The 23941-nt window shown below is 36.0% G+C and overlaps 1 protein-coding gene across 1 annotated transcript in view; it reads left to right on the plus strand.

The window, feature by feature from the left end:
• Positions 1-418: 418 nt before the first annotated feature.
• The window catches only part of Vmn2r93 (vomeronasal 2, receptor 93), a 28161-nt gene continuing 4638 nt past the window's right edge, over positions 419-23941 (plus strand). The window contains exons 1-5 of the mRNA NM_001104542.1: positions 419-636; positions 6102-6396; positions 6733-7524; positions 15279-15494; positions 18716-18839. Coding sequence (NP_001098012.1) covers positions 419-636; positions 6102-6396; positions 6733-7524; positions 15279-15494; positions 18716-18839 — 1645 coding nt within the window. The remainder of the gene's footprint in view (positions 637-6101; positions 6397-6732; positions 7525-15278; positions 15495-18715; positions 18840-23941) is intronic.

Genomic DNA, 23941 nt, shown 5'->3' on the forward strand with positions numbered 1-23941 from the left:
TTTCCTTTTTCACTTAGTTTGCCTCTTATGATGGAACCTGTGGGGATCAGCCTAAATTGTTTTTCATATTAAAAGTTTCTTGCTTCATATGGTTAGCCAATTTTTCCCAAGAGAAGAGCAACACTGAACTCTTTCTGTTTGTAGTCTTTGCTGAAGTCATAGTGCCTATGGCTAGTGAAGAATACAAACAAACCTAATTCTGAACTTGTTTTTCACTTGAATATAGGGCCTCAGCACAAGAATCTAAGGGAAAGGATAGCTTCAAAATTCCCAATTGCATTCCCAATCCGCTGGAATGATTAGTCTGAGAGAATGAGTGATCAACCAATTTAAAATATACATTGTCATTAAAACATGAATCAAGCATATATGTAGTGGACACTGTGTTCTGCATCAAGCAGATCCTTGTACTAATAGGATGTTCTCCTGGATTTTTATTTTCTGGCTATTGCAAATTCCCAAACTTGTCTCTGCTTTTACTTTTAAAATCAGTAGATGTTATTACATAATCACTGAAGAGTTTCACCATGAAGGAGATTTTATGATTGGTGCCTTTTTCCCTCTTCATACTTTCTACACTGAAAAGAAAATGCCACATTCAACTATACCATACACATATTTGGATGGCTACGTACAGTGAGTACTATTATTTTTCAAGTTCAGAATTCTTATATCTTAATGGATATTGTCATTAAAATCTACTCCTTGGTGTTTTTTTTTTTTTTTGACAAATTCACTCTTAGAGTTTCTAAAATATTTTCATCAACTTGTTTTTCTTTTGGATTATTTTCGGGTGACTGTATTCAATTTAGGGAATGATTAATAACCATAACCTCTTATTTGTCATTTTTATTATGCTACAATGTCTGAATCATTTTCAGTGTTACGATTTCAGAGAAGGATGATTTATTCTAAGCCTGAACTCATTCATAGAATTTTGTTAAGTCCTGATTATGTCTGTGGTATTAGATGAAGTTACTGAGTGCAATAAGTTCTGAGAGTTTGCTGTGATGCTTGAGTGATGAGGCCATGTGTATTACATACAACTGACTCCAGAGTTAAGAACTTCACAGTTAGAAATAGTGAATATTTCTGTGCTCCGTAGAAATTTTTTTATAAGTGCTTGTTTTGTATTTTTTCTCATACAGCTTTCCTGTTGTCACCTGTTTACTCCATCGATTTCTAGAATTTATTCTTGTTTTATATATGTGTCTTCCATGACATAATGACTATGTGAGTTTCATCTTGGTGTTGTTTCTTAGCTTGAGTTACATAATCCAGGTTAATGAATAGTGTCAGACAGGTGTTGCTGCATTGGACAAAAATATTCATGTTTGTTTCTTAATAAAGTAAATAAGATGTTTTTTATCTCAACCAGACCTTCCTTTGCCAAGAAAATCTTATATCTGTGTGGATATAAGCAGTAAGGCATTGAAATAGAACAATAACACTTAGAAATCCCTGTGAATACATGAAGATATGTGTTGGAACTCAACAAGCTGAAAATCACGAAAAGAATTAGATGAAATTTTTAGTATCTCTAAAAGTGAATTTGTCAAAATCATAGTTAAAAAAAAAACAAAGAAAGTATGAAGGTGGATTATGCTTTATCAGATAATACTCTGTTCTTGATAAAAATATTTTGAGGTATTAAGGCATTAAATCAAAGACAGTGGAGGAGAAATCTGTTTAGATATAATTTTAAACTTAAGGGTTTATTTCTTTGAAAGACTTATTTTGAATTTTTAAAATATATCCAGCATGAGTGTATAAAATTTGTTATTTGGATAAAATATGTCATGTTCTTTTTAATTTTATAGGAAATCATATTTTGTTCTTTTTTTTTTTTTTTGGTTTTGGTTTTGGTTTTTCGAGACATGGTTTCTCTGCATAGCCCTGGCTGTCCTGGAACTCACTTTGTAGACCAGGCTGTCCTCGAACTCAGAAATCTGCCTGCCTCTGCCTCTCGAGTGCTGGGATTAAAGGAGTGCACCACCACACCGGGCTGGAAATCATATTTTATCTCCAAGGAAATCATAATATTTTCTCATATGAATAGTAGATGGGACAACTTCGTTTGTTGGATGGGGTCTCTTCTATTTCATTGTAATAAATGCTCCACATAAATGCACTTTTCTGGTGCCTTTTTCTCTCAGCAATTCAAGTACCTATATGTATTGGTGTGTGTTTCTCTTTATTTTTGCAGTGGCAAGCCCTTTATTGCAGATTGTACTTTCTGATATGTGAGCAATTAGTCTGGGTTAGTCATGCTAAGCAAGAGGGTTGATGTTAAAACATTGAACTTGCAAAAAGTCAGAACACCTTAAGCTAAATTAATGCCAAAATTCAATCACTTTTATTATAATGTATTAAGAACATTTGTTTTATAGAGTGGTCCTTAAGAGTATGAAATACTTTTAAGAGAAATGTCACTTGTTTATTGTTATATCCATGGTACAGTCTTTACAAACTTGTTATCACATCCATTATTTGCATATATGTACATAATTTTGATGTATTGCAATTTTGCTGGTGAAGGTAAAACTTTTCAAATACAATGTTTTCATCCTGAAATATGTGTGCTAAGATCAAGATTAGGTCTCCAGGTCCAGAACTAGAATCCTTAAATGCATAAGTTATATCATTAGCCAATAAGTTCAATCCTTTGGTTGACTTATCTTGAATCTTTCCATGTCAAACTGGGAATTTTCTCTCAAGGTTTATGAGAGTGAAGTACTTTCCTGCACATCAAGTAAAATATGTGTTTAAATGTGTATGTCAAAATTAATTTCATCAAATATATACATTTTTATTATTCATGCCTTCATAAAATTGATGTATCAAGAGAAATGAATTCTAGGCAATTTTATTTTAATAGAGTTTATTATTTACTTGATCTATGCACCATTGTGAGCGATTTTACATATTAAAAGACAACCCAATTTTCTAGAACATTTCTCATGTAGATAATGTCATTCTGGATTATTTGCCCCATGTTTTCCTTTATTTCTATTAGCAATGAATATGGCTCCACTGCTATTCCTTATTAGCTTTATAATTGATCTCAGTCTCTCTTTGAATTTCTGCAATGCAGATTTTCAGTCCAACATCATTGACTGGATCTTACAAACAAAATTCCATCATGGCCTTATTATTATTATTTGTATTTACTAAAAAATGTCTTCCTTAATGTCTACATGGTTGCAACCACTGGCCTTTATTTATGGCATTTGCACTTTTGTTTGTCAGTGAGACCTTGTTTTTGACCTCTCTTTTTCTATGTGTATATCCTTAGGAAGATATAATCTGTAGAGTTATATTCAATCAAATTTAAAAGTACAAACAAAAGCAGTTCGTAGCATATACTGTAGGTTTTGTGGCGTAAGGTTGTTTGTCAAATTCTCACTGTGGTAAGGACTAATGAACCTTTTTGTCAGCACTGTAAAGCTTATTATACCATCCACCTTATAGAGGTAGATGTGTGCATCCAACTAAAGCATTCCCATTATATATGTAATAAGACAGGTGTAGACTGATTTTATATAACATCTTTATTAGGGAAAAATATAATCTTTCCCGTGGAAGAACATTACACCTCGGGTAAACTCTTTCACAACATTTCTTAGTTTTCTTCAAGTGTGTGTGTGTGTGTGTGTGTGTGTGTGTGTGTGTGTGTGTGTGTGTCTTGTAAGGTTAAGTTCTCCTGCTTAATTAATGAAAGTTGAGTCTATGAAATTGAAATGAAAAAGGAAGTGCATAAGTATTTGCGTAGAGAGAATGGAAGAGGGAAATAATGCAATCATTTTATAATCTCAAGAATGAAAATACTTTTCTTTTAAAAAATATATTTATTATAAAGCATGCGCTTTACAAAATTGGGTTTGCAAAAGAGAGTGATCAAATCTGTTTTATTGATGTTGCCTCTGATCATTGTTCTGTGACTATAGATTTTGAGTTCCTGTGCTCGATTAGTAATGATTATTACTTCATTCCCCACATGTATGGAATTCTCAAAAATCACATGTGTCTTTAAGTTTTTATATGTATTTATTTGAATATATAATATCTACATATGAGGAAATGTCATGGATTTTTTTTTTTTGGTTTGTTTGAGACAGGGCTTCTCTGTGTAGCCCTGGCTATCCTGAAACTCACTCTGTAGACCAGGCTGGATTTGAACTCAGAGATCTGCCTGCCTCTGCCTCCCAAGTGCTTGGATTAAAGGATTGCACCACCAATGCCTGCCTGGCATTCTTATTTCTCAAATTAAACATTCTACTTATTAATGTTTTTCCTTTGGACTATATTATTTGTATTACTATATTATTATATTATTAATTTTATCTTTCTGACTTCCTTTAAAATTAATATTTATTAATTTTAACATTTCAGTTTGTGTTATCAAAAAAACTTTACTAATAGTTCAAATAAAAAGTGAAGTTAATTTCAAAATACATGCATGCATTCACAAAATAGCATTTTAATTAATATTACTTGGCACTATTAGGATGGACCATGATGATAATAGACATATACTCTGATATTGTAAGCTCGCCCCAGTTAAATGCTTACCTTTTTGAGAGTAGCCCTGCTCATTTTGTCTCCTCAGAGCAATAAAACTCTAAGAAGAATTTCTGCTTAGTTAGGAGTTGGACTTTGTGCTGACCTCCATTTTCGTTGTTGTTTTGATTCACTTGAACATTCACAGGTCATTGCATGTGAGATCAAACATATAACTTTCCTTTTGTCTTGAGAATTCAAGTTTCCCTGAGGTTATTGATAACCTTTCATTCTTAGTTTCTTTCCACTGCTTTTTAGATAACATTTAAGCATTGGAGGAGACGAAAAGTACACACAATGAAACCTTAATGAAGATTTTTCTGTGATCAACTCACTTTGACAGAAAAACTATGTGTGATACTCATGTCAGTGTATATTTGAAGCCTTTCAGAGTAAAATATATGTTTCCACAAAAGTTATTATTAAACAGATGAAGAGATGTTTCAGGGAGTAGAGCTCTCCAAGTATGAGAAACTGAGTTAATACCTCCCCAAAGAATAGGAGTACATGCCTGTAATACAGTGATCCTTTGGAAGGTAGGAGAGAGAAACAAGATGATCTCTACAAGTTTACTCTGTAGAGATCTAGGAATATGTGATAAGAAAATAAAGAAATCCAGCAGGCAGATATGCTGGTACAAGACTTTATTCCTAGTAGTCTAGAAAAAGAGAATGGTGGGTATTACCGAGTTCAAGACCAGTATGATACACACAACAACTTACAGTCAAGTCATAGACTCTGTGTTATTAAGTAAACCAAGGAATCAATTGAGCTCTAAAATAATGAAGTGCATAAATAAATGAACAAATAAATAAATAAACTATTTTTAAATAACCTAAATAGCTAGGAATTAACTTGGCATTGTCTTAAAATTAATTATTACTTTCTGAATTCCATACCTTTGTACATGTTAAGAAACACACGTGCTTACACTCATACATACAAACACCATAAATACACATATTGATACAAATATAAAGGGCATGGAGCTACATTCATTTAATCTCATCTATTCAGACACAGAAGCAGGCTTTTCTATGGTTGTTCTATGACAATAATAATTCCATGCTGCAAGACCCAAAAAATTATATCAGAGAAATAGCTACAATGAGCACATATGCAATGAAATTAACTTTGGAATATTATTTAATTAAGTTATGGTTTTTAAATAGTGGTTGGGTTGAAAATGAAATAGTAGGTTTTCATAACTGAAGACCCCAGAAGTCCAGAGATCTCAATTCCAACAGATCTGCTATTTGCGGAAAAATGATTCTTGATTTATAAACAGAATGTATAAAGAATCAACCTCTAATATATAATTAATATATGCTTTGTAGATCTATAATTAATGAGTAGTGATAGTAAAAGATCTTGCCTAATTCAAATACATTTACCTAATCTATTTCGTCTGTCCATTGTGAAGAACTTATATTACATGTTTTTTTATAATCAAAGTTGAACTATAAAATTTACTATACTAAGTATGTGGATGTGTGTGGTATATATGATCATTCTCTTGTGTGTTTTTATCCCACTGACAGATATAACTTTAAGAACTACCAGTATATTCTGGCTCTGCAATTTGCCATTGAGGAGATCAATGGGAACCCCAATCTTTTACCCAACATATCTCTTGGGTTTGACTTCTACAATGTCAGATTCACTGAGAAGGACACTCTTATGAATGCTGGTATTTGGCTCACCTCTCATGTGCACAAAATGGTTTTTCCTAATTACACTTGTGGGAAAAAAAAATTCACTGCTGCACTCACAGGATCATCATGGATGGCATCTGCCCAAATTGGGACATTACTTCATCTCTTTAAATTTCCACAGGTGAGAAAATTTTGATTGTTGGAACTGAGAGTCAGTTTTCTTTGTTCACATTATAGATGTCTTTAAACTGAAACTGTGACAGATCATTTATCCAGACATTAAAGCAATACTCAGACACATGGATTTCAATACAGATTTCTCCTGCTTGTAAGAGAAAGGTTGTTGTAGTAAATGAAAACAGGTAAGTCTTTAAAAATAACAGGTTTAACAGAAAGTTCTATAAAATATAGTGAATGGAATATTCCTTTAAAATATTCTCCTCTTATCATCTATTACTTCAGCAATAAAATTGATTTAGATGTTAATAGTCTTCCTCTTCTTTCCAATTTGCTTCAGATTACTTTTGGACCTTATGATCCTCTCTTGAGTGACCATAGTCAGTATTCTTCTCTCTACCAGATGGCTCCGCAGGACACATCTCTTACACTTGCCATTGTTTCCTTGATTGTTCATTTTAGATGGTTGTGGGTTGGTCTCATCCTCCCAGATGACCACAAGGGAAATAAAATTCTATCAGATTTTAGGGAGGAGATGGAGAGGAAAAGAATCTGCATGGCTTTTGTAAAAATGATCCCAGCCACATGGACTTCATACTTTGCCAAATTCTGGAAAAATATGGATGAGACAAATGTAATAATTATTTATGGTGACATTGATTCTCTAGAAGGTCTAATGAGAAATATTGGGCAAAGGTTATTGACATGGATTGTCTGGGTCATGAACACTGAACACCATGTTCTTGAAATTTCTGATTATTTCATGTTAGACTCATTCCATGGAAGCTTAATTTTTAAGCACCATTACAGGGAGAATTCTGATTTTACTAAATTTATTCAAACAGTTAATCCTAAAAACTACCCAGAAGACATTTATCTTCCTAAGTTGTGGTATTACTTCTTCAAATGCTCATTTTCTGATATTAATTGTCATGTTTTAGACAATTGTCAAACTAATGCTTCTTTGGATGTATTACCTAGTCACATATTTGATGTGGCTATGACTGAAGAGAGCACAAGTATTTATAATGGTGTATATGCTCTGGCTCACAGCCTCCATGAGATGAGACTTCAGCAACTTCAAGTACAACCATTTGAAAATGGTGAAGGGATGGTGTTCTTTCCATGGCAGGTACAAACCTTTCTTCTGTATTTTATTGACAGCACTCTGGCATATGAAATTTGTTATAACACTAACAGGTATTTTAAAATTCAGTTTATTTTGGCCACAATCGCAAATTCTTTTTTGTTTCTAATTTTATCTATATGTCAAGATAGTTTCAAGCACATGATGTTGTAAATTGGTGTGCAAGATACCAGGAGCAAAAATGCTTAGTCACAATCATATTTATGTTAACTATTTTTTATTATATATTTTCTATATTTTATTCCACATGTTATCCCCTTTCTTATTTTTCCCTTCTAAAACCACATATCCCCTCTCTCCCTTCCCCCACTCATCAACACACCCATTCCCAATTCCTTGGCCTGGCATACTAGTACATATAACATTCACAGGACCAAGGGCCTCTACTCAAATTGATGACCGAATGGCCATCCTCTACATATACTGCTAGAGCCAAGGAACTCTGGTGAGACTGGTTAGTTCACATTGTGATTCTTCCTATGGGGCTGGAAACCTGTTCATTTCCTTGGGTACTTTCTCTAGCTCCTTCTTTGGGGATCCTCTGCTCCATACAGTGGATAGCTGTGGGCATCCACTTCTGTATTTGTCAGGCACTGACAGAGCCTCACAGGACACAGCAATACCATGCTCCTGTCAACAAACTCTTCTTGGCATCCACAATAGTGTCTGGTTTTAGGGGTTGTTTAGGGTACAGATCACCAGGTGGGGCAGTCTCTCGATTGTCATTCCTTCAGTCTCTGCTCCACTCCATTGTCTATGTACACCATTTTATGGGTATTTGTTCTCCCTTCTAAGAAGGAATGAAGTATCCATACTTTGGTCTTCCTTCTTCTTGAGTTTCATGTGTTTTGCGAATTGTATCTTGGGATTTCGAAGTTCTGGGCTAATACCTATCAGTGAGTACATATCATGTGAGTTTGTTTGTAATTATGTAACCTAACTCAGGATGATATCTCCAGATCCATCCATTTGCTTAAGAATTTCATATATTCATTGTTTTTAAAGCTGTGTAGCACTCCATTGGGTAAATGTACCTTATTTTCTATATTCTTTCCTCTGTTGAGGGACTTCTGTGTTCTTTCCAGCTTCTAGCTATTATAAATAAGTTCTGTTATGAGTCTAACAGGTAATAAGGAACATGTGTCCTTATTACCTGTTAGGGCATCTTCTTGATATATGCCCAGGTGTGGTATTGCTGGATCCTCGGGTAGTACTCTGCCTAGTTTTCTAAGGAACTACTGAACTGATTTCTAGAGTGGATGTACCAGCTTGCAATCCCAAAAGCAATGGAGGAGTGTTCCTCTTTCTCCACATCTTTGCCAGCATCTGCAGCCACCTGAGTTTTTGATCTTAGCCATTCTGACTGGTGTGAGGTGGAACATCAGGGTTGTTTTGATTTGCATTTCTCTGATGACTAAAGATGTTGAACATTTTTTAGGTGCTTCTCAGCCATGCGGGATTCCTCAGTTGTGAATTCTTTGTTTAGCTCTGTACCACATTTTTAATAGGGTTATTTGATATTCTGGACTTCAGCTTTGTTAGTTGTTTGTATATATTGAATATTAGTCCCCTATCAGATTTAGGATTGGTAAAGATCTTTTTCCAATCTGATGGTGGCTTTTTTGTCTTATTTACAGTGTCCTTTGCTTTACAGAAGCATTATACTTTTTTGAGGTCCCATTTGTTCTTTCTTGATCTTATAGTACAAGTTATTGGGGTTCTGTTCGTGAATTTATCCCCTGTGCCTATATGTTGGAGGCACTTTCTCCACTATAAATTTCAGTGCCTCTGCTTTTATGTGGAGGTCCTTGATCCACTTAGCCTTGAGTTTACTACAAGAAGATTAGAGTGGATCAATTTGCATTCTTCTACATAATAACTGCCATTTGAGCCAGTACCATTTGTTGAAAACACTGTCTCCTTTACACTTTTACACTTCTCCACATCTTTGTGGATGGTTTTAGCTCCTTTGTCAAAGATCAAGTGACCATAGGTGTTTGGGTTCAGTTCTGGGTCTTCAATTCTATTCCATTGATCTGCCTACCTGTCCCGATACCAATACCATGCAGTTTTTAATCACAATTGCTCTGTAGTATACCTGAGATCAGGGATGGTGATTCCACCATAGATCCTTTTATTGTTGAGAATAGTTTTTGCAATCCTAGGATTTTTGTCATTTCAGATGAATTTGCAAATTGGCCTTTCTACCTTTGTGACAAAGTGAGTTGGAAGTTCGATGGGGATTGCATTGAATCTGTAGATTGCTTTTGGCAAGATGAACGTTTTTACTAAATTAATCCTGGCAATCCAGGAGCATGGGAGATCTTTCCATCTTCTGAGATATTCTTTGAATTCTTTCTTCAGAGACTTTAAGTTCTTATCATACAGATCTTTCACTTGCTTATTTAGAGTCACACCAAGTTATTTTACATTTTTTGTGACTATTGTAGAGGGTGTTTTTTCCCTAATTTCTTTCTCAGACTTTTATCCTTTGTGTAGAGAAAGGACACTGACTTGTTTGAGTTAATTTCTTATCCAGCTACTTCACTGAAGTTTGTTTTCCTCAGGTTTAAGAATTCTTTGGGGGACTTTTGGGAGTCACTTATGCATAGAATCATATCATCTTCAAATACTGACATTTTGACTTCTTCCTTTCCAATTTGTATCCCTCTGACTTTTTCTTCTTTAATTACTCTTGCTAGGACTTTGAGTAGTACATTGAACAGGTTTGGAGAGAGTGGGCATCTTGTCTAGTTCCTGATTATAGTGGGATTGCTTCAATTTTTTTTACATTTACTTTGATGTTGGCTATTGCTTTACTGTATATTGCTTTTATTATGTTTAGGTATGCGCCTTGAATTCCTCATCTTTCAAAGCCTTTTATCATGAAGGGGTGTTGGATTTTGTCAAATGCTTTTTCAGCATATAATGAGATGATCATGAGTTGTTTTTTTTGTTGAGATTGTTTACATAGTGGATTTTGTTATGGATTACTCTATATTGAACTATCCCTGCACTCCTAGGATGAAGCCTACTTGATCATGATGTATGATCCTTCTAATGTGTTATTGGATTTGATTTGGGAGAATTTTATTGAGTATTTTTGCATCAATATTCATAAAGGAAATTGGTCTGAAGTTCTCCTTTGTTGGGTCTTCCTGTGGTTTAGGTATGAGAGTAATTGTGGCTTCATAGAATGAACTGGGTAGGGTACCTAAAGTTTTTTGTTTGTTTCTTTGTTTGTTTGTTTATCTTTTCGAAAAAAATTTGAGGAGTATTGGAATTATTAGTTCTTCTTTGAAGGTCTGATGTAACTCTACAATAAATCTACCTGGTCCTGGGCTTTTTTATGTTTTGGAGAATATTAATTAAAGGTTCTATTTCTTTAGGGGATATGGGAATTGCCAGATTGTTAATCTGTTCCTGATTTAAGTTTAGTACCTGGTACCTGTCAAGTAAATTGTTAGCTTCATCCAGATTTTCCTGTTTTGTTTAGTATAAGCTTTTGTAGTAGGATCTGATGATGTTTTGGATTTCCTCAGAATCTGTTGTTATGTCTCCAATTTCATTTCTGATATTGTTAATTAGGATACTGTTCCTGTGCCCTCTAGTTATTCTGGTTAAGGATTTATCTTTTTTCTCTCTCAAATAACCAGCTCCTGGTTTGATTGGTTCTTTTTTTCCCATTTGGTTGATTTCAGTACTGATTTTGATTATTTCTTGCCTTCTACTCCTCTTGGGGTAATTTGTTTCCTTTTGTTCTAGAGCTTTTTTGTGTGCAGTCTAGCTGTTGGTATATCCTCTCTCCAGTTTCTTTTTGGAGGCATTCAGAGCTATGTGTAATCTTCTTAGGACAGCTTTTGTTGTGTTCTATAAGTTTGGGTATGTTGTGGCTTCATTTTCATTAAACTATAAAAAGTCTTTAAATTTTTTTTAATTCTTTAATGACCAAGGTAACATTGAGTAGAGTGTTGTTCAGCTTTCATGTGAAAGTTGGCTTTGTATTATTTATGTTGTTATTGAAGATCAGTCTTAATCCATGTTGATCTGATAGGATGTATGGGGTAATTTCAATATTTTTGTATCTGTTGAGGACTGTTTTATTACACATTATATGGTCACTTTTGGAAAAGGTACCATGAGGTGCTGAGAAGAAGGCAAATTGTTTTGTTTAAGGATAAAATGTTCTATAGATGTCTGTAAAAATCCATTTGCAACATAACTTCTGTTAGTTTCACTGTGTCTCTGTTTAGTTCCTGTTTCCATTATCTGTCCATTGATGAGAATGAGGTGTTGAAGTCTCCTACTATTACTGTGTGTAGTGCCATGTGAGCTTTGGGCTTTAGTAAAGTTTCTTTAATGAATGTGGATGCCCTTCCATTTGGAGTATAGATGTTCAGAATTTAAAGTTTATCTTCATAGATTTTACCTTTGATGAGTATAAAGTATCCCTCCATGTCTTTTTTGATAACTTTAGTTTGAAAGTCGACTTTATTCGATATTAGAATGGCTACTCTCACATTCTTCTTGGGACCATTTGCTTGGAAAATTATTTTCCTGCCTTTTACTCTGAGGTTGTGTCTATATTTTTCACCAAGATGGGTTTCCTGTATGCAACAAAATTTTGGTTCCTGTTTATGTAGCCAGTCTGTTAGTCTATGTCTTTTTATGGGAAATTGAATCCATTGATATTAAGAGATATTAAGGAAATGTAATTGTTGCTTCCTTTTTTTTTTTTTTTTTTTTTTTTTTTTTGGTTAGGGTTGGGATTCTGTTCATGTGGCTATCTACTTTAGGTTTGTTGAAATCTTTCTTTCTTGCTTTTTCTAGAGCATAGTTTGGAAACCTCCTTGTGTTGGAGTTTTCCCTTTATTAACTTCTCAAGCTCTATATTCAGAAAGATATTGTGTAAATTTGTTTTTGTCATGGAATACTTTGGTTTCTCCATCAATGGTAATCGAGTTTTGCTGGGTATAGTAATCTAGGCTGGCATTTGTGTTTTCTTGGGTTCTGTATATTTATAGAGTATCTTCTGGCTTTCATAGTCTTTTGTGGGAAATCCAGTGTAAATCTAATAGGTCTGCCTTTATATGTCACTTGACCTTTTTCCCTTCAATATTTTAAATATTCTTTCTTTATTTGGTACATTTGGTGTTTTGATTATTATGTAATGGGAGGAATTTCTTTTCTGGTCCAAACTATTTGGAGTTCTGTAGGCTTCTTGTATGTTCATGGGTACCTCTTTCTCCTGGTTAGGAAAGTTTTCTTCTATAATTTTGATGAAGATATTTACTGGCTCTTTAAGTTGGAAATCTTCCTTCTCATCTATACCTATTATCTTTATGTTTGGTCTTCTCATTGTGTCCTGAATTTCCTGGATGTTTTGGCTAAGGATCTTTTTACATTTTGCATTTTATTTGACTGTTGTGTCAATGGTATTTTATGGTATCTTCTGCACCTGAGTTTCTCTCTTTTATCTCTTGTATTCTGTTGGTGAAGCTTGCATTTATGGCTCCTGATTATTTGCTATGTTTTCTATCTCCAGAGTTGTCTCCCTTTGTGATTTCTTTATTGTTTCTATTTTCATTTTTACTTCCTGGATGGTTTTGTTCATTTCCTTCATAAGTTTGATTGTGCTTTGTTGTAATTCTTTAAGGCATTTGTTTGTTTGTTTGTTTCCTCCTTAAGTTATTCTACCTGTTTACCCGTGTTCTCCTGTAATTCTTTAAGGGATTTTTATGTTTCCTCTTTAAGAACTTCTACCTGTTCAGCTGTCTTCTCCTGTTTTTTTTTTTGTTTGTTTGTTTGTTTTGTTTTGGTTTTTTTTTTGGTAGGGAAATATTAATGTCCTTCTAAAAATCCTGTACCAGCATCATGAGATATGATGAGATATGATTTTAAATCTGAATCTGGCTTGTCTGGTGTATTGGGTTATACAGTACTTTCTGTGGTGGAAGTACTAGGTTCTGATGATGTCAAGTAGTCTTGGTTTCTGTTGGTAAGATTATTGCATTGCATCTCACCATCTGGTAATCTCTGATGTTGGATGTTCTTGCTGTCTCTGGATTGAGATTGTTCCTCCTGTAAATCAGTAAGTCTGTTTCAGCACTCCTGGAAGACCAGCTCTCTTATGGCCAGACCAGTGCCCAGAGTACTGTGGAACAGCCCCACCTCTTGGGTGCAGATGTAAGCCTATAGGACCCTGTCCTGGCTGCTCTGCCACTTGTGGCTTGTGCAGCCTGTGAGCACTTGAGTTTACCTGCCTTACAGATTCACCAGAAAGAAAATGGTGATTTCCCCTGGGTCACAGGGTCAGAGCACTACCTGGAGCAAAGCTCCCCTCCTTCAGTGAAGGCATACAGGTGGCTGAGGATTAGCCTCACCTCTGGGTGCAGATGTATTCCCATAGGACACTGTCCTAGGTGCTTTGCTGCTTGTGCAGCCTGTGTGCTCCTGAGTGGAACAATGTTCACGTTATCTGTATCCAGCTGTACAATCTTCTTGTGGTAATAGTTACAAGAGAAATTAAAACAGGAACATTTAAGTGAAACAATGATGGCTTGTGTGTGTGTGTGTGTGTGTGTGTGTGTGTGTGTGCCTTTTAATTAATTTCTAGACATCAGCACCCTTATTTTAGACTCTGGATCTCTGAACACATTCTGAAAGTAAATTGTCTGCCTAGGTTTCAAAAAGATGATCTTTATGTAGATTAGTAGTCATTGATTGCTTACTTGAACTGGGTTCAAAGTTTTGACTTGAAGATAAAAAAATACTCAGAACACCATGGTACTCTGAATTTTTATGTTTTAACTTACTCATCATTAATGGAATCTTCATTAATGTTGATGTTCACAGCAGAAATTAAGAATAGAATTTATGAAATTCTTAGGCAAATGGATGGATCTGGAGGGTATCATCCTAAGTGAGGTAACCCAATAACAAATAAACACACATGAGATGCAATCACTGATAAGTGGATATTAACCCAGAAACTTAGACTACCCAAGATACAATTTGCAAAGCACATGAAACTCAAGAAGAAGGAAGACCAAAGTATGGATACATTCCTTCTTAGAATGGGGAACAAAATACCCATGGAAGGAGTTACAGAGACAAAGTTTGGAGCTGAGGTAGAAGAAAGGACAATCCAGAGACTGCCCCACCCAGGGATCCATCCCATATACAACCACCAAACTCAGACACTATGGCACATACCAACAAGATTTTGCTGACAGAACCCTGATATAGCTGTCTCCTGTGAGGCTATGCCAGTGCCTGGCAAATACAGAAGTGGATGCTCACAGTCATCTATTGGATAGAACACAGGGCTCCTAAAGAAGCTAGAAAAAATACCCAAGGAGCTAAAGGGGTTGGCACCCCTATAGGAGGATCAACAATATGAACTAACCAGTACCCCCCAGAACTGTGTCTCTAGTTGCATATGTAGCAGAGGATGGCTTAGTCAGCCATCAATGGGAGGAGAGGCCCTTGGCCTTGCAAAGATCATATGTCCCAGTATAGGGGAATGCCAGGGCCAGGAAGCAGGAGTGGGTGGGTTAGGGAGCAGGGCAAGGGGAGTGTATAGGGGACTTTCGGGATAGCATTTGAAATCTAAATGAGTAAAGTATCTAATAAAAACGAAATATATATAAAAAAAGAATTGTAAGGCACATTGCAAAATCTACATTCTGTTCTGCCCCTTGAGCACAATGTAATACAAAATTATGTTTCTCTTTCAGCTTAACACTTTCCTGAAGGATATTGAGATGAGAAAAAACAGGAGTTTATATTGGAGACAGACAATAGATGTGGAATATGACATTCTCAACCTTTGGAATTTACCAAAGGGGCTTGGACTAAAAGTGAAAGTAGGATCCTTTTCTGCAAATGCTCCCCAAGGCCAACAGTTGTCCTTATCTGAGCAGATGATACAATGGCCAGCAATATTTTCAGAGGTGAGTTATTTTTTTTCTAAGTGATTTGCTCTTATACTGATAACACAGTTATGTTTTCCCGAGATATTGATGCTTGAGTCAAGTTCCATTTTAATTCCAGTATCATTATAAAATACCATAAAGTAACTCTATTATACTGGCTTTTCATTTTCCTTGATTCAGACAAATGGAAGTATATAGTGTTCAATAAGTCCCCCCTCCCCTGCTAACTCATATGAAGATTAGGTGTCCTCCATTTGTCTTCAATTAGGAATGGGATACATTGTAAGAGGAAATTTTCACCTCAAAATGACACATGTGTTAATTTGCTGGAGAAAAAAAATTCTCATTTGGGATTAAGAACATGAAACAATATTGAAATTTATTTTTTATTGTATGGTCAAAAACTATGACCAAAAATGACTTTCAGAAGAAAGATTATATTTTCTTTATGGTTCTAGAATTATCATAGTCTACCAAGTATAGAAGTATGACAAGTAGCCATATCAGTGAAAGGAATAGGGAATGGAAAGAAAATGTTTATATCCACACATATTAACAATAAATAAATTTAGAAACCTGGAATTGAGGAAATATAATGTTTTAGTTGCCAACAATTTTGCTATAAATTCATCAGCAGTCTGAATTGCTGAAAGTTTCAATGACTTCCCATGTTATGTCACCAAAAAGTAAATAAAACACGCAAATGTTTTAGCCTATATGGAATATTTTACTTTCAAAATACCATATAATAATTCCATTAGCATCCCTTAATTGCCCTTTCATTCTCTATATGTCATATGGCATTTAGTGTTTAATAATACCTTCAAAACCTTGCAGAAAATTTGAGAGTGCAGGGCATTATACTTGAAAATGCATAATTTTCAAATGTAAGAGGGTGATGATGGAGTAATATCCTCTGAATGCAGCAAGAATGAATACTGCAGCTCTCTTCTATGATTGTAACATTTGCACAATAAATAGTGACATTTAAATTTTAACTGATCCTTTTCAGCTTAGATAAGTTTGTCAATATATTTCTTCCTACAAATATACATTTATTTGCTTCCATGATAATTATAATTATTAATCCTTTCAAGTTCTTGTTTCTCTCTTGCCCTCTTGGGTTATTGCCTTTCCCCTCCCTTCCCTATTCCCCCTCTCTACATGTTCGTGGCCGGCCTCTACTTCTCCACTCTCTCCCTCTCTCTGCCTTTTTCTGCCACTACTACCCTCTTGACTCCCCTCCCATTGCCCTAAATAAACTCTAATCTATAATATATAAAAAAAAATCCTTTCAAATTGATAGTCAAGATTCAAAGCAATGGTGCAAGTTAAGATGCTCGACTTAGGTGTCAGAAAGTATAAAGATCATGTTAGAGTACATGGACCCCATAGCCTTCTATATCATGTTCCTAATCACCAATGTTTCACAAACTTGTTATTAACACATTAAGATTCCAAATTTTTAACACTATGACAATTCTCATATGAAAATGCATAATCTTTTATATAGTTTTTCTTATTGTAAATTTATTTTTTTAAAAAAAAATTGTTTATTTTATTTATTTCCATGCCAAGTGTTATCCCCTTTCCGGTTTCCAGTCTGCAAACCCCTATTACATCCCACTTCTCCATGCTTCTATTATGGTTGGTCTGCCCCCAACTCCTGCCTCTCTGCCCTAGTATTCTAAGTCTTCAGAGGAATAAGGGCCTCCCTTTTGCTGATGCCAGATGAGCCCATCCTCTGATACCTATGCAGCTGGAGCCAATGATCTCTCAATGTGTATTCTTGGTTGTTTTTTAGTTCCTGTGATCTCTGGGGCATCTGGTTGGTTGACATTGTTCTTCCTATATGATTAAAAATCCCTTCTGTTTCAGTTCTTCCCCTAACTCCTCTACTGGGATCTCTGTGTTCAGTCAGATCAGTGGCTACAAGCAGTCACATCTGTGTTGACAAGGCTCTGGCAGAGCATTTGAGGCAACAGCTATATCAGGCTTCTATCAGCAAGCACTTCTTGACATCAGTAAAAGTGTCTGGCTTAGGAGGCTGCATATGGGATGAATTCCCAAGTTGGGCAGTCTCTGTATGACCTTACCTCTGCTCCATTTGTTGTTCTTGTATTTTTTTTCTTTTCTTTTTCTTTTTCTTTCTTTCTTTCTTTTTTTTTTTTTTTAGATAGGAGCAATTCTGGGTTTGTATTTTTGAGATGGGTGGGTGGCCGGCCCCATCCCTCAACCAAGGATTGTGCATAACCTATGGGTATGATCTCTACAGGTTCTCTCTCCCCTTTTTGGGGTGTTTCAGCTGGTGGTGTTCCTGTTGGATCCTGGGAGTCTCTTGCGTTCATGGCATCTGGTTTCATATATTTGAGATGAGTGGGTGGCCCCACTCCTCAACTAGGGACCATGCCTAACCTATGGATATGGTCTCTATAGGTTCTCTCTCCCTTTTGTTGGGTATTTCAACTAACATCCCCATTGCATTCTGGGAGTCTCTTGATTTCTTGGCATTTTGGGCTTTCTGGTGGCTACTCCCATTTCCCCATCCCTGATTACTACAAATAATCTTTTAAATAAGTCTAAGTTTTAATAACAATCCATAACACTACAGTGCATAAAATTCAATGACCAAGCCTGCTCAGTCAGTTACAGGTTCTCCAGTGTGGGAGTAAGGATTAAAAAGAAAAAAAAAAAAAAGACAGCTGGACAATACTGTACATGAACCTAGTAAATTCTGAGACGGTTCCCTATCATCTTTTTATACCATCTTATTTACATGCAAGTATTCAGGGAGAGCAGTACAATAAGAAACTAGGTAGCAGCAAGCAAAGTCCTGTGATTACTCCCTTGACAGTTGTTTGAAAGGCTTTGTCATAATGACCAAAATACTTGAGGCCACTTCCTTGTCCAAGCCCTAACACTTGCCTGAAGACTACTTCTTTTGTTCTACCCTAAGACTAAAATTCCTACCTTACCCAACTTCTCTATTACAGCCTAAAGTGAGAGTCTTCCTGAAACTTACTTCCTTGTCATGCCCTGATGCCAGATTCCTGCCTGAGCTTGCGTCTTTGTCATGGCCAATGTCAAATTTCTGCCAGAAGACCATTTCCTTGTCCTTGGCCAATGTCAGATTCCTGCCAAGTGGCACCCCAAAAGGCTCTCCACAATTCAAAAACTCTGTTTTTATGAGTTTTGATAAAACCCCGAATATTAGATAAAATTCTTTTCATTTTTTTCAGATCCCTCAATCTGTGTGTAGTGAGAGTTGTCAGTCTGGATTCAGGAAAGTAAGCCAGGAGGGCAAGGCCATCTGCTGCTACAATTGCACTCCTTGTGCAGAGAATGAGATTTCAAATGAGACAGGTAAATTCAGATTTTATAGAAAACTACCTATTTCTCAACTGAATTATAAAATACACTAGCAAATGAAAAATATATAAATAGAAATCAGGTCTAAATATTTTTTCTTAGATAGTTAATGTCACAATTCAGCACCATCCTCTTGAAACAGCTCACCACAATTATTAAAAAATCATACTTGATTTATATCTTCAATCCAGTGTCAAAAATGCTGTCGGAAAATAAAATATTTCCCCTGTACTTCTCAATATTTTTTATTTCCCAGTGACATCTAACATGCATTAATAAAGTACCAAAGATAGTTTTTCAAAATGTATTTCAATGTTTATTAAGAACCGTGTAAGGCTCAGATCTGTTGCATCTTCATAGGGTTTATGAACAGCTCATTTTTCATTTTTATTTGTTTGATAATTTCATATAATGTGTTCTCATCATATGTACCACTCACACTCTTTGCAGATTTATTTCCCCTTCCCTAACTACCAAATTTTGTAATTACACTATCCAATACAGTTCATGATACTCATCTATACTTGCTTGTGTGCATGTCACTTAAAGGTTGTTAACCAACCAAGTGCTGCACAAACTGAAAAAGAAAACTCATTCTTCTCCCAATAGCTATGAATTGCTAATACCTGATTTTCTTGGGATGGAGGGTGTCTTGCATGTCTACCTCCAATATCTATGCTGAAATTCAGTCTGGGTTAAGCTGGCATGCATCTAACACATTTTCTCATATATTATGAATTTATGGGAACAATTTCTTTTTTTTCCATTTTTTTATTAGGTATTTAGCTCATTTACATTTCCAATGCTATACCAAAAGTCCCCCATACCCACCCACCCCCACACCCCTACCCACCCACTCCCCCTTTTTGGCCCTGGCATTCCCCTGTACTGGGGCATATAAAGTTTGCAAGTCCAATGGGCCTCTCTTTCCAGTGATGGCCGACTAGGCCATCTTTTGATACATATGCAGCTAGAGTCAAGAGCTCCGGGGTACTGGTTAGTTCATAATGTTGTTCCACCTATAGGGTTGCAGATCCCTTTAGCTCATTGGCTACTTTCTCTAGCTCCTCCATTGGGAGCCCTGTGATCCATCCATTAGCTGACTGTGAGCATCCACTTCTGTGTTTGCTAGGCCCCGGCATATGTGTTCTAAAAACAGTGTTATTTTGTAGTCTTCTAAACACTGAATACCTTGCTAACTTTCTGACTTCTCTTGTATTAGAGTTTTACAGAACTTTTAATTCTCTTACTGGGCCCATTAGAAAATATTAGGGGCTGTAGTCTTTTAGGGGGAGGTATACTGCTAGGGATGGGCTTTAGGTTTTAAAAGTCCATGTAACATCTGGTCACTATTCTTTTTCTGCTGTTGCCTTCAAATCAGGATTTAAGAATTCAACTGTGCTCCAGTGTAATATCTCCCTGGCTGCTTCTATACTTCCTGCTATTATGGAAATGGACATATACTCTAAATCTATAAGCACCCACCAAAATTAATGAATTTATTTACTTACAATCCAGTCATGGTTTCCACTCTGTAGTAGCCCACTCACAGTTCCTTACCAACTTCCTTCACCCATTTCACTGAGCTGATTCTCCCCTCCAACCAGGCATTCCCCTTCCATGGGGCCTCAAGTATCTTATGAACAAGAACTATGTACATCTCCCACATAAGTCAAACCAAGTTGTCCTCTGCTATATATGTATCAAGGGGCCTCAGATGAGCTCCAGTATGCTCTAAGGTGGGTTGCTCAGTGACTTGAAGCTCCCATGGGTCTGGGTTAGTTGAGACTGCTGATTTTCCTAAGGGGTCATCCTTATCTTCTGCTTCTTCCTTCTTTCCCCTAATTTAATCATAGGGATTCTCAACTAAATTCCAGTGGGTGGGTTTAAGTATCTGCATCTGTCTCAGTCAGCTATTGCTTTAGCCTCTCTCAGGACATTCATGCTAGGGTCCTGTCTGTAAGTAGATCATAGTATCATTAATAATGTCAGCCCTTGATGTCTCCCATGAGCTGGATCAACAGTTGGCCTGGTCATTGGGCCACTTTTCCTCAGTCTCTTCTGCATTTTTGTCCCTGAAATTCTTCTTGACAGGAACACTTCTGGAGCAGAAATTTTGACGGTGGGCAGTTAACACCATCTCTTCTCTTGAGGCCCTGTATATCTACTTAAGGTAGATTTTCAAGTTCCCTTTCCTCATTCTTGGTCATTTCATCTAAGTTCACTTCCAATGAGTCCTGAGAGTCTCTTACCTCTCAGGTCTCTGATACTTTCTTGAGCATCTCAGCACCTCCTACCTTCTGAGGCTTCATATTTCCATTCATTATCTAGGCCCTCTGGGCCTCTATGCCCCCAACCCCCACACCTGATCATGTTCCCCTCTTTTCTCTCATCTTGTGCCCAAATCCCTCTTTTCCTCTGCCTCCCATGATTGTTTTCTTCCCCTATTAAGTGGTATTGAAGCATCCTCCCTTGGCCTTTCTGCTTCTTAAAGTTCTTAAACATGGTGCGTTGTATCCTAGGTATTCTGTACTTTTTGGGTAATATCAACTTATTAGTTAGTACATATGATGCACTTCCTTTTGAGTCTGGTTTATCTCACTCAGGATGACATTTTGTATTTTCATCAATTTTCCCTCAAAACTCATGATGCCCTTTTTCTTAAGAGCTGAGTAACATTATGTTGTGTAAATGTACTACATTTTCTGTCTATATTCTTTCATTTTGGAACATCTGTGTGGCTTCCAACTTATGGCTCTTACAAATAAGGCCACTATGGACATAGTTGAGCACATGTCCCTGTGATATGGTGGGGCATCTTTCGGGTATAATCAAGAGAAATATAGCTGGGTGTTCAAGGTGGTCTATTTTCACTTTTCTGAGGAACTGCCAGAGTGATTTCAAGAGCATTTGTACCAGTTTGCAATCCTAAAAGGAATAGAGGAGTGTTTCACTTTATCCATGTTCTTACAGCATGTGCTTTCACTTGAATTTTTAATCTTAGATATTCTAATTGGTGGAAGGTGGAATCTCAGGATTATTTTGATTTTCACTTCACTGTTGACTAAGGACTTTAGTTCTTAAATGTTATTTAGCTATTAGGGATTCCTCTGTTGTGATTTTGCTGGTTTACGTTTAGTGCCTTGATCATCTTGGACTTGAGTTTTCTGCACAGTTATAAATATGGACCTATTTTCTTATTTCTAAATACAGAGCGTTAATTAGGCCACTACCATTCATTGAATTTGCTTTTTTTTTTTTTTTTTCTATTTAAAGTTTTGGTTTCTTTGTCAAAGATTAAGTGGCCATATGTATGTGGGCTTCTTTCTAGGAATTCAATTCTATTCCATTAATTGTTCAGTTTGTTTGGATTGTGGATTATATTAATGGGTTTTGTATATTGAACCAACTCTGCATCTCTAAAATTCCACAAAGGAATTCTTACAGCTGATATAATAATCATTCAAGAATGTGGGTGGATACAGAATTAACTAAAAGAATTCAGTAACCTCTGTTAGAGTTCGTCAAAAGACTCTCATTCCCAAAGACCACAGAGACTGCCATCACTGCAAATTGCAATAGGATTTTTTTGATCCAACATGTTGGGGACCCTCCTCTAAGCATGCAGGTCAGAGGAGAGAACCAGAGCAAAGAAAGAACACACTTTCTATACCTTATAAGGGGCAGATTTAGGGAACAGGGCAGCTGACTTATTCTCATTGGTGTAGCAAGTAACCCTTTAAGGCATTGGTTGGTTTGCATAGTGTCTAAGTAACCCTTTGGCCTAGTGACTCACTTTGCCTGCCCCTGTGATTTTTCAGCAAAGCAACAGTATGTTTTGAACTTATTGGTCAGCACTTGAACTTATATTGTCAGTCACAACTATTAAGTCAGCACTTGAACTTAATATGGTCAGTCACAACTATTAAGTCATGACCATTAACATCAGGGGAAATTTCAGCAATGTCATAGTGGTTTGTCGTCTTTCTCGGAATTCAGTGTGGAGTGGGGTAGGGAAATTTCTCTGGGAACTGCTATTTTGTTATGGATATTTTTGTGAGAACAGTTTCATTTTGTTTTGGCAGCTGCAGACTTAGTCATTTTGACAGCTATGTTTCTGAAAGTCCCTTCAGTGTTGAAGGGGGTAGGTGGTCTTGAACTGATTCTGGATTCTACACCACCTATACATAATGAATAGAATGACTGAGAAGGAAGTTAGGTGAACAATACCATCCACAATAAACACAAATAATATCAACTTCATGTAGCTCTAACCAAGTAAGTGAAAGGTCTGTATGACACAATCTTCAGTTCCCTGAAGAGAGAAATTGAGGAAGATATCAGAAGATGGAAAGATCTCCCTTGCTTGTGGATCATTAGAATTAACAAAGTGAAAATGGTCATCTAACCAAAAGCAATGTCCAAATTCAATACAATCACCATCAAAATTCCAACACATTCTTCACAAATTTTGAAACAATTGTCAACTTTATATGAGAGGCTGCTGGTTCTTATGAAGTGTACATACTATCTTCTTTTAATATCAACTTTATTTTTATTTACTTTTTATTTTTTATTTTTTCAAAACAGGGTTTCTCTGTGTAGCCCTGGCTGTCCTGGAACTCACTCTGTAGTCCAGCCTGGCCTTAGACTCAGAAATCTGCCTGCCTCTGCCTACCAAGTGATGGGATTAAAGGCATGTACCAGGACTGCCCAGTAATATCAATTTTATATAATAACAAATATTACTGTCACAATTTTACCCACAAGAAATAATTACACACACACACACACACACACACACACACACACACACACACACACACACAGACAGAGGAATATATAAAGTGAAATTTTGAAAGTGTCCTTCCTGAGTATGCATAATAACAGTGGTTCATACTAAGAACAAATCTGGCCAGTCTCTGTTAATTAATTACAAAGTACAGTATGAAGCTGAAAGAAATACTAAACACTGTTTTCAATTTGAAGATATTTTTTACAGAATGTTGAACAGTAAGGCAATGCAATGTTTTATAGGTCAAAATATCAGTTCAGTACTATTGATGAAATAAAATTGACACCAGTTATCAATATTA

Source organism: Mus musculus, chromosome 17 (assembly GCF_000001635.26).
Source record: "Mus musculus strain C57BL/6J chromosome 17, GRCm38.p6 C57BL/6J".
Taxonomy (NCBI): domain Eukaryota; kingdom Metazoa; phylum Chordata; class Mammalia; order Rodentia; family Muridae; genus Mus; species Mus musculus.